A 14,254-nucleotide genomic window follows, 5' to 3' on the forward strand; every position below is an offset into this window, starting at 1 on the left:
TTGAGAGTATGACCTATAAAACTTGGCTGCTCATCAACTTGGTTTAGTTGGAAAATCCAAATCCTCTGACACAGCAGGCTGAACTAGAGTCAAACAGTTTTATTTAAGTTCCAGCGAGGGTAACCTGAGTCTGAAGTAGATTTAGGCCTTAACCTGAACAGGGCAGAGGGAACAGGAAATACTTACAATAAAGGATGGCTGAAAAGTATTGACAAAAATGTCATGTTAAGGCTATGTACTCGTTTCAAGGAGCATGTGAGCGCTGAAGTTGGGGTAGAAAACCAAATAGGAGCGCTCAAAAAATGTAGGAGCGCAATGAAAAACATTTGAACTAACTTTTTTTTTTGTAGTAATGGTCTAAGATGACTGTCAATCTGTGGTCAGTGTATTCTCCATGGCATTCAGGGGCTGCAGTGAAGTAATCATTGTAACAATTATCAGTTTTATTTTTGTACTTTTAAATATATTTTTTTAAATTACAGTTTGCATGGCTGCATATTTTGCCGCAAATGTGAGTAAAATGGTCGCGCGTTGAAGAGCCCTGTAAGCATTTAGTTCTGATAAGTGAGAGGCCCACTCTTGCACCTCTTCACATTCACATCAAAGTGTGTGTTCACCTTATCCAGGGGGGAGGATGTTCAGTAAGGTTATTTCCATTTAAAAGGACTCATGAGCACCAACATTAAGTCTATATTTTTGAGAAATTGAAGGCATACATTTTTCAAACATTTTGCATCATAAAAATGTTGAAAAATCAAAGGCTTTGATTTCTGGTCAAAAAGATGGAAAGGGGATCTTTGAAAACATCTACCAGAATACGTCTTAAAACATTATTAGAAATGCATCAAAACACAGCCAACTAATATCGAAACGTATATGTAAGTTTAAGAAACGTTGTCTTGTGCCTTGAAATTCCGTTACCAAAAACCCATATCTTTAAGATCTTTTCCAATTTTTCTCCTTCATGAGGAAAGATAGGTCTGCCTTTACTTGTTAATTCCGTTAACTATCAATTACTTGTAGTGTGTTTACAGTTATCAATTTTGTTCATGAATGATTAAGTAATTAAAACTCAAATCTGTTACCAAACCGGTTATGTAAATTCTGAAAAATTGTACATGGAATTTATGCAATTGAATTGGCTACATTGGGAAGTCATAGTAGTCACAAACCACAGTTGTATTCACAAGTTTGGACAGTAAAGAAAACTAGAGTAAATGTCATTTTTATTTGTCACATGCTTCATAAACAACCGCTGTAGACTAGCTGTAACAGTGAAATGCATCAATGCCAAGAGAAAAAGGGGAAATAATAGAAAAAGAAAAACATGAAGAATAAATACACATTTACTAATGATAACTTGGCTATATACACGGGGTACCAGTACCAAGTCGATGTGCAGGGGTACGAGGTCATTTACTTTATTTATTTAACCTTTTCTTGAACTAATCTAACTAATTGAGGTAGATATGTACATGTATGAAGGAAATAAGGGACATAGTTCTGTTTGAGTTCATTAAAATAATAGCCATTGTGTAGAATAATATCCAAATATGCAAAGGAGATATTGCATATTTATACCTTTCTGTGTACCTATTTAGGATACATCACCATGAAGAGAATGACATTCATATCCCTAAATATGCATTTCCGTATAGTTCAGATCAGGGTCCCATGATGCAATTCCGTTACTGCAATTCCATTACCTGGTGTATATCCACTTCACTTACTCCAGTTCAATAACCAATATTTTTTTTTTCTGTAGACATCATAGAATCTTAATTCAGAGCAGATATTTAACAAAGTTTTTGGAAAATGTGGTCACGTTTACTGAAATTCTGTGACCAAACTGCATCTGCACAGTTCTTCCAGTAAATGTGTTTTTGTAAAATATTCAGTGTGAATTCTTAAAAGTAGTCCATATGCATAGTTGTATGGTTGGTTAAACTTTGAAATCAGTGGATTTAGTTTGAAATACATTTCAAGTGAAAAATCAGTGTCTCGCCACTAGTTCTGTGACCGTGGAATTACCCGTAATTCAATTGGATCCCTTTCCTCTCTTTTTCCTCTCCTTTTCTAATCCTAACCTGAGTACCAGAGAGCTGACGTTACTCCAACAGACTCTTAAATTCTAGCCTGTTATTTTTGTAGCTAAAATGTTTTTGGTGCCGAGTCACTATTAATAGCTATGCTGGAATTTGTCTAATAATAGACATTTACTGTCATTAAATGTTTGTCAGCACTTTTTGGTTGTAGCCTTCTCTTGAGTCAGCGAATGTGTCCCAAACGCCCCCCCTATTCCCTATGTAGTGCACTGCTTTTGACTAGGGCTAAGACGGCACCAGTATCGCAATATTTTTTTCCATGGTAAAACTGAAAACACGAAGCAGACCAAACTCTGGTCCTTCAAAAACCTGCTGTATCTAAATTTGTGTGTGCTATAGCTTGGAAAATAAATACAACATAATAGGGTTGAATAGAGGGAACCGAGTTACTGAGATTTTCCTGAGGCGGCAAGTAGCCTAGTGGTTAGAGCGTTGGTTGCTAGACCGAAAGGTTGCATTATCGAATCCCTGCGCTGACAAGGTAAAAATCTGTCGGTCTGCCACTAAACAAGGCAGTTAACCCACTGTTCCTAGGCCGTCATTGTAGATAAGAATTTGTTCTCAACTGACTTGCCTAGTTTAACAAACTCACTTCCTTTTCCTGGGATAACAGTGTCAACTGTCAATTATAATACATAATTTCTATGAACACCATGGTGTGAAATGGAACTTAAATTATGTCTAAAGAGGTCTTCTCTACAGGCTCTGCTATCTGCATCTGATCATGCAACTAGATGATTATCATCAAGTTCCGCATGCATGTATAATCACATCAGGTTACTTATTTTCTTGTGACAGGTAGGCCTACATTTGCTGCAACAGCCTATGCTACAGTAATATAAGGACTGAATGCATGTATAATTTAAACATATGTCTGGCCTAGCCCGAACCATGAAAAACAGCCCCATTATTCCTCTTCCACCAGACTTTACAGTTGGCACAATGCATTGGGGCAGGTAAGCGTTCTCCTGGCGGATTGCATGGCGGTGTGCTCGATTTTATACACCTGTCAGCAATGGGTGTGGCTGAAATAGCCGAATCCACTCATTTGAAGGGGTGGCCATATACTTTTGTGTGTATTTATATATATCCTACCGCTTTCACATAATAAATTAGCCTTATTTAGCTATGAAGGATGGGTTATGCATAAGCTAACTTTTAGCTTCTGTCTCTTGTGCAATATCCCCATGTACTCCGCTGTCCTCTCATTAAAAACTTTTTTAAACTCTGATTCCCAGCACTGGTTTTTGCTCTAACATGCGCTGTCAAGTGTGGGACCTTTATTTCGACAGGTATGTGTGCCTTTACAAACCATGTCCAATCAATTGAATTTACCACAGGTGATTTTATTTTATTTTATTAGGATCTCTTTTAGTCGTCATCAATACAATTTAAATACAATGACATTTTCACATATAGCACACTAACACACAGTCAAAATACTCTGACATATTGACCAGATAAATACTCTGTCTAAAAGAAAGATTGATTATTCGTCTACCATAGTCCAGCACAACTTTCCTATGTGTTATATTTAAATGGTTTTAAAGTATTGTTTGAATTTATATATTGAAAGGTTTCTGGTTTGCTCAGATAAATTATTACATTTCTTTATTGCTCTAAATCGAAATGTTATTTTGCCTGTCTGGATAACACATCTATGGTGGACAATCTATTATTAGTATTTACTGAATGTATGTCTCTTACCAACTGAATACTGTTGTGAATAGAGTTTGACCGTTTTTTTTGTTATCTTGTTGATTGATGACCAACCAAGAGCATTAAACATGACTACAACAGAAGATCCATATCTCCACCTTAAAACAATCCTTGCTGCTTTGTTCTGTACAATCTGCAGCCTCCTAATTTCACTTGCTGATGCATACAGAACAGTACTTCACCTGACTCTCAATTAATGCTTGGGTTATTTGCTTAAGAATCTTTCTCTGTAAATATTTAGCTATCCTTCTGATCATGCATGCAGTTTTTTTATATGGTTATTTGAGACTACCTTGATAAGCAGTTGTCTAGCTGCACTCCTAGTAGTTTGATTTCTGCCACTTCCTCAATTTGTACTCCCCCATACTTAATTTAATCCCATGCTGTGTTGGCCTTTTCCTGGGGGAACAGACCAATATAACCTTGGTTTTCTTGGTGTTCAAAACAAGTTTGTAACAGCAAACCCATATTTCTCAGATCTACTTGTAGAGCTTGCTGTACCTGTTGAATCGATGTCTTACTGTATCAATTATAGTATCATCTGAAAATATAGTAGCTTGAGTTTCAGATAAGACATAAGGAAGGTCATTGGTATATATTAAGTAAAGAAGTGGCCCAAGGCAGCTGCCCTGCAGTATTCCACAGTTTAAAGCATGAGGGGAAGAAAAATAACCATTGATATAGGTGGACTTTTTCCGATCAGTTAGATATGACTGTACCCAATTCAATGCTACCTTCTTAAAACCATAATGCAATAATTTTGTAAATTATTTAATGATCCACTAAATCAAACGCTACTCTAAAATCTAAAAATAGTACACCCACAAACCTGCCATTATCCATTGCATTGAGCCACTGGTCAGTCATGTCATTGAGCCACTGGTCAGTCATGTCAACCAATGCAGTAGTAGTGGAATGGGTTTTGCGATAAGCTTGCTGATTGACTGTAATCAGATCATTCTTTTCCATGTACTCCCATATTTGTCTACTCACAATGCCCTCCAATATCTTACTGAATGAATGGAGTAGACTAATTGGTCGACTATTGGCAGGAGTAATGGTTTTTTTGCTGTCTTTTGGGATAGGACCCAGTTTAGCATGCTTCCATACATTTGCAAATGTCCCCAGTGACCAATTAAATGTGTGTTTTAGTGGAGCTGTAATATGGGGAGCAGCAATCACGTTGTAGAAATATCTCAAGGATGATCAATGGAAACAGGATGTACCTGAGCTCAATTTCGAGTCTCATGGTAAAGGGTCTGAATACTTAATCTAAATAAGATATTTATGTTTTTGAATATATTTGCTAAAATTTCTGAACTTGTTTTCGCTTTGTTATTATGGGGTATTGTGTGTGTATAATTTTCTTTTTTAATCCATTTTAGAATAAGGCTCTAACTTAACAAAGTCTGGAAAAAGTAAATGGGTCTGAATACTTTCCGAATGCACTGTAACTGTTGAAAGTGAGGAAGGAGGAAGCAACAATAGAGAGAGAGTAATACGCACATCATTAGGGGAAATATTATAAAATATATATATGCGTCAGCCTACTAAATGTAAAAATGTACATTTCTAAGTTAAAATCAAATTTACTAGCTTATAAGTGTAACGTTGTCGGACGCATGTCCTGTACCAGTATTGCATGTTCGTTTCCATCTTCATGGTTTGATCGAGATGCGTAATTCTACTTTAATACAGTACACTAGGCCTAATACAGTCCACACTCAAAAAGATTAGCCTACTGGAGCTTGTTCCATTTATCTATGGGCTTTTATGGTTTTCTGTAGTGTGTAATGTGCTATCCATGTGCTGAATCACAGCACAATCCTTTTGGGCTCGGGCTCATGAAATGTCTTAAGCTCGTAAAATATCTTTACTGTATGGTTCAGTGTGCAGCAGGCTTGAATTTTCATTCCTACAAAATTTGTAATCAAATCCAGACATATTTATATGCTTTAGAATGACACTTCTGGTTTTGGTCGGAAATACTGGGTTACCCAGGAGCAAAGTTATTTATCCTCGGGATGGAACATTTTGTAAAATAACTGGAAAATATTCAACCCTACAACATGTTTCTTTCCAACATTAGTGCTGTTTTCCTAAAGTTAAATGCGCTTCGTGTTTTGACCAAGGCTCATAGTCCACTACATAGAGATTAGGGTGCTTTTTGGAACTCAGACCAGTCAGTCAGTCAGTGGCTTTTTATACTTCCTCCTCTCGTGCCTCCCAGATGCCTGAGTGTGTAAATGGAGCCGACTCCCTCTGACCCTGTGAACTGAGCTCATGCAGAAATAGACCCACACAGAGAGCAGGATCGGTTTCCTGCCTGCTCTGATCTGTCAGCCCTGGTAAAGACTAGGAAGGGAGGCCTGAATGATATATTCTAGTGACAACAGGATTATCCTCTAGAGAGCGATATGGAAGGCATATAATGGCCGTCGGAGATGAAGCATAGTCCTGGAATAAAAAACAAGCCCAATCTTACTCCAGGACTAGGCTTAATTGGTGTCTGGGAAACCGGCCTTAAGGGTATACTTAAGCGATAAGGCCCGAGGGAGTGTGATATATGGCCAATATACCATGGCTAATGGCTGTTTTTTATGCACAACGCAACACGGAGTGCCTGTATACAGCCCTTAGCTGTGGTATATTGGCAATATACCACAAACAGTAGAGGGGCCTTATTGCTATTATAAACTGGTTATCAGTGTAGTTAGAGCAGTAAAAATACATATTTTGTCATACCCATGGTATACGGGATGATATACCATGGCTTTCAGCCAATCAGCATTCAGGGCTCGAACCACCCAGTTTATAATGGTTATCAGAAAGGGTGACATCATAAATGTTTGGTACCAATTAGGGTGTCAGTTATTGTAGGTCTACTTGTTATGGGTATTAGTTAGTGATTGAGGTTGACTGGAAGACTCATGATTGCAAATGAAAGTAGTCCCGGCAAAGTCTGTTTAGGGGTAAGGGATTTAATTTTTGTGTCTTCTCTTTATCCCATATTAAAACACTCAGTCACTTATATTCTAGGTGTGGGTATACCCATATGGGTTTCACCTGCTGTGAGTTTATTTACATATTTGTTGATATTGTTTTTGTTCCTGGTCTCCCTAGGCCAGGTGAACAAATCTTCCCCAAAGAAGCCTCGGAGCCGAAATATCTTCAAAGCGCTCTTCTGTTGCCTCAGAGCACAGGATGCCTCTCAGCCTCCACCCCCTGCCCAGGATACCTTACTTCCTCCTGAGGACAATGGGACGATCGCCAAGGTAACACAAACAGCCCCCCCCCCCCCACCCCAGCAACTTCTGTCCAAGAGGCTATGGCAAGTAGTGATGCAATTTACATCAGAATTGGTCTTAAATAGTGGCAAATTCAATGAAATGTCATGTTAGATAAATCGGAGTGAATGGAGAATAAAGCCTAGATGGAGATTTTATAACTTCTCCCTGACAGATAAATTGGTCTTCATGCTCTACAATCTTATTTCCTCAGATTCAGTATTATTGTCTGTTTTCACACTGTTCAGTACTCTAGATAAACCATGTAATTACTATATTAAATGGCTAATGTGGCCTAATATGAATCACTATTGCTCTATTAATGTAATTGACCAACTATAGTAGATCCATACAGTACAACACTTGTATTTGGGTCAGTGGGTAAGCATAACTACATCCCAAATGGCACCCTGTTTTCTGTGTAGTGCACTACTTTTTACCAGGGCCCACAGGGCTCTGGTCAAAATTAAGGCACTTTTTAGGGAATAGGGGGCCATTCGGGACGGATCCCATATCATTACCCTGCAGATTAATATCTGTGACTTTGAATTACAGTTCCTTTTAGCTTAATGACTCGTCCCCACACCATGTTCAGATGTTAGACTGCTCATGAACAGTCAATCCCCAGTTCACTTAAGTCTTCAGGATTTAATTGGGCCAAGATAATAGGGTGTAGATGAATATAATTAAATTATTCAAATGCCACAGTTGAAACTACCACACTTCCCAGATCTTCCCCCTGTATTTATTTATTTATATTATAGGGTGTCCAAACAAAACGCAGATTTTGACCATGGGTAAAATGTTAATTGTATAGATAATCCTCTAAGAAAACCAATGGTCCAAACCTCATGTCTCTATCATAATTGGTTCAAAAGTTAGTTTTTGCCCTCGTAAGATGGACAAATAAATGGAGCCCAGAGAAAGAGTGGTCAGAAGTAAGGAAAATTGCACAGCATCATGTCAGCTAAGCTGGATGCGGTGCGAGAATGATTGAACTCGTCATCTTTCATCTCGACTCTGCAGGATATGAAACAATTTAGAGGTAAGAGAGATCCATTTTGAGACATGTAGTGTTTTCAACCGAGCACTGAGCTTACTGGAAGCTTGTTATTTTCAAAACCTTTTACATTTAATTCATCCCGTGCCATACTTATTTAGATTTTTGCAACCCACGAAAACAACAGGAAGACTACCATCACAACATGTAAAATCCACTAAAATCCATTATCGGATGTAATAGGTTACGAAACCTGACTTTTTGGATACTGTTAATGAAATGTTCGATAAATACTCCACTGAACGATTCAGAACATGAATAATCATATTTGTCGTGTTAAATGTATTTTATAACATAAGGAAGTGAAATTTCCTCTCACGTGTGTTTTCACCCACTCTGGGCATAGTGGGTGGACACCCTATATATTGATGACACTGGTTTAGTTAACATGGTTGGCTTTTTAAATATGAGCTGTTCAGACAAAGGCTAACCGTTTAAACTCTCCCCTGTGCTAACTAAGGCTAACACCTTAAACTCTCCCTTGTGCTAACTAAGCCCAACACCTTAAACTCTCCCCTGTGCTAGCTAAGGCTAACCGCTTAAACTCTTCCCTGTGCTAACTAAGCACCGTCTTCGACTGATGATGCTTCAACTGTTTACCAAACACATTAGTCAGTAAAAAAAAAAACACATCTGTTATGTTTGACTTTATAACATAGATTAACACGACCGTGTGGACCTCACTGTTCTTCTGTTAAAAGTGTTTAGAGAGAGAGCGTGGATATGTTTAGAATAGATAGGCAGGCTACTTGTAGGCAGCAGCACATTTAGACCAAAGAGGAAAATATTTTGGTTGCAGAAATTAAGCTACTTTTCTCCCAACGCTAGGCTGTATTAGGCCTGTCCTCAAGCCAATAAAATACTTTGTTGCTGATATGTAGCCTAATGCTGGGTTTTTTTCTACTAGGCACAGTTCAGAACTGTCATGGATATAGGCCTAGAATAGATGTTTGTGTTGAGCCCTGTTGGTGGGTTTGGGATGGATGAGTGGGAGACTCTAGAACCTAGTTAATGGTCTTTCATCTCTCTGATTAGCTTGATCTACTTCAAAACCTTCGCTACCAGTTTCAAGTACGTAAAGGACAATATCACTGTGGTTTTTGTGGAAGTTAGAACTATACTGAATGGGGTTATATTAAACTGTCAAATTGGGGATGATGCTCAGGCAAATGTTTTATGACAGTTTTTTGTTATTTTGATCCATTATCGTCAGACATGTTATACACAGCTGTTAAATGCTATTGTATTTGGGATGGAAAAGGAAATTAATTCAGTTTTGCAGGACAGTGTATTGTGCAATAGGATACGTGTCTTCAATTTTGATTGTAGATAGGTTATTTTTCTGAAACTCACATTGAACGTGATTCCTGTATAGAATTGTACCAGAGTCCCAGGTTATTAGATGATGGATTCCCTCTGGAATCTGTCGTCAAGTGTGGGGTGTGATGGGTATTCAGGTACTGCAGAGGGTCTGAGATTTTTATTTATTTTATTATTGTTATTTCAATGTTTTTATGAATATTGCTAACAGAATAAACACATGTTTAATTACATACTTAGAGTAGAATAGAGGATAATATCATCTTTCTAATAATGCCCACATTATTTCTCAACTCCTAATATTGAGCATGTTACACTCATTGAAGCCAATTACACTCACAGGAGTATCTGCCCTAGGCTTTGAAAAAGCACCCGTGAATAGGCTACCAGTGCGGCACACAGCTGGTAAGCTTTGCCAACACATTGCTTACCTTTTTGTTTTACCAGCTAAACAGCTGCTTTTAGTGAAAATGTTTTTGGAGTTGCCCTTCTAGCAAATAGGCTATGTTAGAGTTTCTACTTCCTCTTCCAATTATAATGTGGGGAGATCAAAATAATGAAAAACTATTCACAGTCTATTAATTTTAAAATGTTAATTACTTCTCCTTGCCATTCACCTGATAAGACAAGAAAAACTGTTTTGCTAACGTATGATGGTGTCCCTGACATGCCGGTTTGCCTGGGAGGAGAGGGTCCCTGGGCAAGAAAAGGTTCAACACAGGGAAAAGTGTAACCTGGTGGCCAAACATGTTACTACAGTGCACTCTGAATATAAGAATCCTAGATATAACAATTAACCACTTACAGTAGTTTTAAACGGTGGGACGGAAGTATTTCTAAACTATAATCAACAATGGCCACTTACTTTACTGGGAATTATGTGATTTTTATAGCCAATGCGATTCTTACAAGGCTGGTGCACTGTAATGTGAAAAAGAGAGTAGGATGAGTGCAACATGTAGTGGTGCAGGCTGGGAAATGTGGTTCCTTTTTGACCTCCCCACCTCTACCCTCCTACTCCTCTCCCTACCATTCTCCCTGTCCCGCCCCTTTCAGGTCCCAGAGACCAGTCTACTGCCAGAGGTAACCCCTGAGGATGAGGGCAAGATCTGTGTGGTCATTGACCTGGACGAAACGCTGGTGCACAGCTCATTCAAGGTAACACACACACACACTTAATAAGAAATGGTGCTTATGGAAAACCTTGACCTATTATCTCACCACATATGAAGAATTCCGAGAGATGTTGTTTTGATCCTGTGCAAGCCAGGGCAGATGATCATGCAGTATATACAGTTGAAGTCGGAAGTTTACATACACTTAGGTTGGAGTCATTAAAACTCGTTTTTCAACCACTCCACAAATGACTTGAAAGCAAACTATAGTTTTGGCAAGTCGGTTAGGATATCTACTTTGTGCATGACAGAAGTAATTTTTCCAATGATTGTTTACAGACAGATTATTTCACTTATAATTCACTGTATCATAATTCCAGTGGGTCAGAAATGTACATACACTAAATTGACTGTGCCTTTAAACAGCTTGGAAAATTCCAGAAAATGATGTCATGGCTTTAGAAGCTTCTGATAGGCTAATTGACATTGTTTGAGTCAATTGGAGGTGTACCTGTGGATGTATTTCAAGGCCTACCTTCAAACTCAGTGCCTCTGCTTGACATCATGGGAAAATCAAAATAAATCAGCCAAGACCTCAGAAAATAAATTTTAGACCTCCACAAGTCTGGTTCATCCTTGGGAGCAATTTCCAAATGCCTGAAGGTACCACGTTCATCTGTACAAACAATAGTACGCAAGGATAAACACCATGGGACCACACAGCCGTCGTACCGCTCAGGAAGGGGATGTTTTCTGTCTCCTAGAGATGAACAGACTTTGGTGAGAAAAGTGCAAATCAATCCCAGAACAACAGCAAAGGACCTTGTGAAGATGCTGGAGGAAACCGATACAAAAGTATCTATATCCACAGTAAAACGAATCCTACATCGACATAACCTGAAAGGCCGCTCAGAAAGGAAGAAGCTACTGCTCCAAAACCGCCATAAAAAAGCCAGACTACGGTTTGCAACTGCACATGGGGACAAAGATCATACTTTTTGGAGAAATGTCCTCTGGTCTGATGAAATAAAAATAGAACTGTTTAGCCATATTGACCATCGTTATGTTTGGAGGAAAAAGTGAGAGGCTTGCAAGCCGAAGAACACCATCCCAACCGTGAAGCATGGGGGTGGCAGCATCATTTTGTGGGGTGCTTTGCTGCAGGAGGGACTTGTGCATATCACAAAATAGATGGCATCATGAGGTAGGAAAATTATGTGGATATATTGAAGCAACATCTCAAGACATCAGTCAGGAAGTTAAAGCTTGGTCGCAAATGGGTCTTCCAAATGGACAATGACCCCAAGAATACTTCCAAAGCTGTGGCAAAATGTATTAAGGACAACAAAGTAAAGGTTTTAGAGTGGCCATCACAAAGCCCTGACTTCAATCCTATTGAAAATGTGTGGGCAGAACTGAAAAAACGTGTGCGAGCAAGGAGGCCAACAAACCTGACTAAGTTACACCAGCTCTGTCAGGAGGAATGGGCCAAAATTCATCCAACTTATTGTGGGAAGCTTGTGGAAGGCTACCCAAAACGTTTGACCCAAGTTAAACAATTGAAAGGCAATGCTACCAAACACTAATTGAGTGTATGTAAACCTCTGACCCACGGGGAATGTGATGAACGGAATAAAAGCTTAAATAATTCTCTCTACTATTATTCCGACATTTCACATTCTTAAAATAAAGTGGTGATCATAACTGACCTAAGACATGGACTTTTTACTAGGATTGAATGTCAAGAATTGTGAAAAACTGAGTTTTAATGTATTTGGCTAAGGTGTATGTAAACTTCCAACTTCAACTGTAACTCTTACTTCACTTGTTTGCAACAACAGGTTGTAATCTCTTGGCTCAGTTGATAGAGCACTGCGCTTGCAACGCCGGGGTTGTGTGTTCGATTCCCACGGGGGGCCTGTACAAAAATGTGTGTTCTCACTGTTAGTGATGCACCGATATGACATTTTTGGCCGATACCGGTATCCAATATTTTCCTTGACAAAAAAACAATGCAGATAACCGATATTTAAACTTTTAGCAGCCTTTTAAGAATTCTAGTACAGTTAAATAGTTAACACACACATGGACACAGCGGTCTAAGGCACTGCATCTCAGTGCAAGAGGCGTCACTACAGTCCCTAGGCTGCATCACATGGTAAGTCCTTGCATCCATAACTGTTTAGTCCGGTCCGTCATTGTAAAAAATGATTTGTTCTTAAAACTCTTACAGCTACCCCCCTACTTTTTTCAATTTCCGCCTGAAGACATACCCAAATCTAACTGCCTGTAGCTCAGGCCCAGAACCAAGGATATGCATATTATTGGTTTCATTTGAAAGAAAACACTCTGAAGTTTCTGTAAATGTGAGTTGAATGTAGGAGAATATAACACAATAGATCTGGTTTAGATAATAGAATGAAAAAAAAACATTTTTTTTTTATTATTGTATCATCTTTAAAATGAACAAGACAAAACAAACATTCAGATAGGATGACGGGGACAATTTCAGTGAAAAACATAAGAGGGCAACAGTACTTTTGCAAAGTTTCAGAATGATAACTTCCAAAATGAGTGTGCTACATGACATTTATCATGAAGTCACCCAGGTGTCCCACACAAGTAGCTCAAATGTACCCAAGTGGCCAAATTGGTGAAGTTATACATTTTGAATGGAATAACTATATACTAAATACCAAAATTGTATTCTAACACCCCCCCCAAAAAAAATGGGGGAAAAATATATACATTTACAAAATAACACTTTCAAAAAAGCAGAGGGTCACCAAGCATGTGGTGCAGGTGATGGGGGCCTTCATTTTGCAAAGAACACAGCGACGCCTCCATGCTGTGCCCTTTTGGCCCTGAGGCACATCCATGCCTGCAGAAATACATTTGGGCAGATGAACACCACTTGTGGCAGGAGCTGGATGAACCAGCTTCAGTGGGGGATGGACACCTTGGCACTGGGGGCTCCCATTCGGAGTCAGTGTCACTGAAAGAAAATGTTCAGTAAGAATAGTTTCACATATGAGCCCTGTATCAACAGGTATATATATATATATATATTTATTATACATATATATAGATATTATATGTATAATAATTATATATATTTATTATACATATATATAGATATTATATATATGTATAATAATTATATATATGTATAATATATATATGTATAATAATATATATGTATAATAATTATATATATGTATAATATATATATATATATGTATAATAAATATATATATGTATAATAAATATATATATGTATATATATATATGTATAATATATGTATATATATATGTATAATATATATGTATATATATATGTATAATAAATATGTATAATATATATGTATAATATATATGTATATATATGTGTATAATAAATATGTGTATATATATGTTTATATATATGTGTATAATATATGTATATATATATATGTATAATATATATGTATAATATATATGTATATATATGTGTATAATAAATATGTGTATATATATGTTTATTTATGTGTATATATATGTATATATATACACGTATAATATATATATATGTGTATTATATATATATATATATATATGTGTGTATGTATAATATATAATATGTGTGTATATATATATATATATGTGTGT

The 14,254-nt window shown here is 37.5% G+C and overlaps 1 protein-coding gene across 1 annotated transcript in view; it reads left to right on the forward strand.

The window, feature by feature from the left end:
• The window catches only part of LOC115143065 (carboxy-terminal domain RNA polymerase II polypeptide A small phosphatase 2-like), a 34,031-nt gene that overhangs the window by 10,509 nt on the left and 9,268 nt on the right, over positions 1-14,254 (forward strand). Inside the window, exons 2-3 of the mRNA XM_029683080.2 lie at positions 6,948-7,099; positions 10,548-10,649. Coding sequence (XP_029538940.1) covers positions 6,948-7,099; positions 10,548-10,649 — 254 coding nt within the window. The remainder of the gene's footprint in view (positions 1-6,947; positions 7,100-10,547; positions 10,650-14,254) is intronic.

Source organism: Oncorhynchus nerka, linkage group LG15, assembly GCF_034236695.1.
Source record: "Oncorhynchus nerka isolate Pitt River linkage group LG15, Oner_Uvic_2.0, whole genome shotgun sequence".
NCBI lineage: Eukaryota > Metazoa > Chordata > Actinopteri > Salmoniformes > Salmonidae > Oncorhynchus > Oncorhynchus nerka.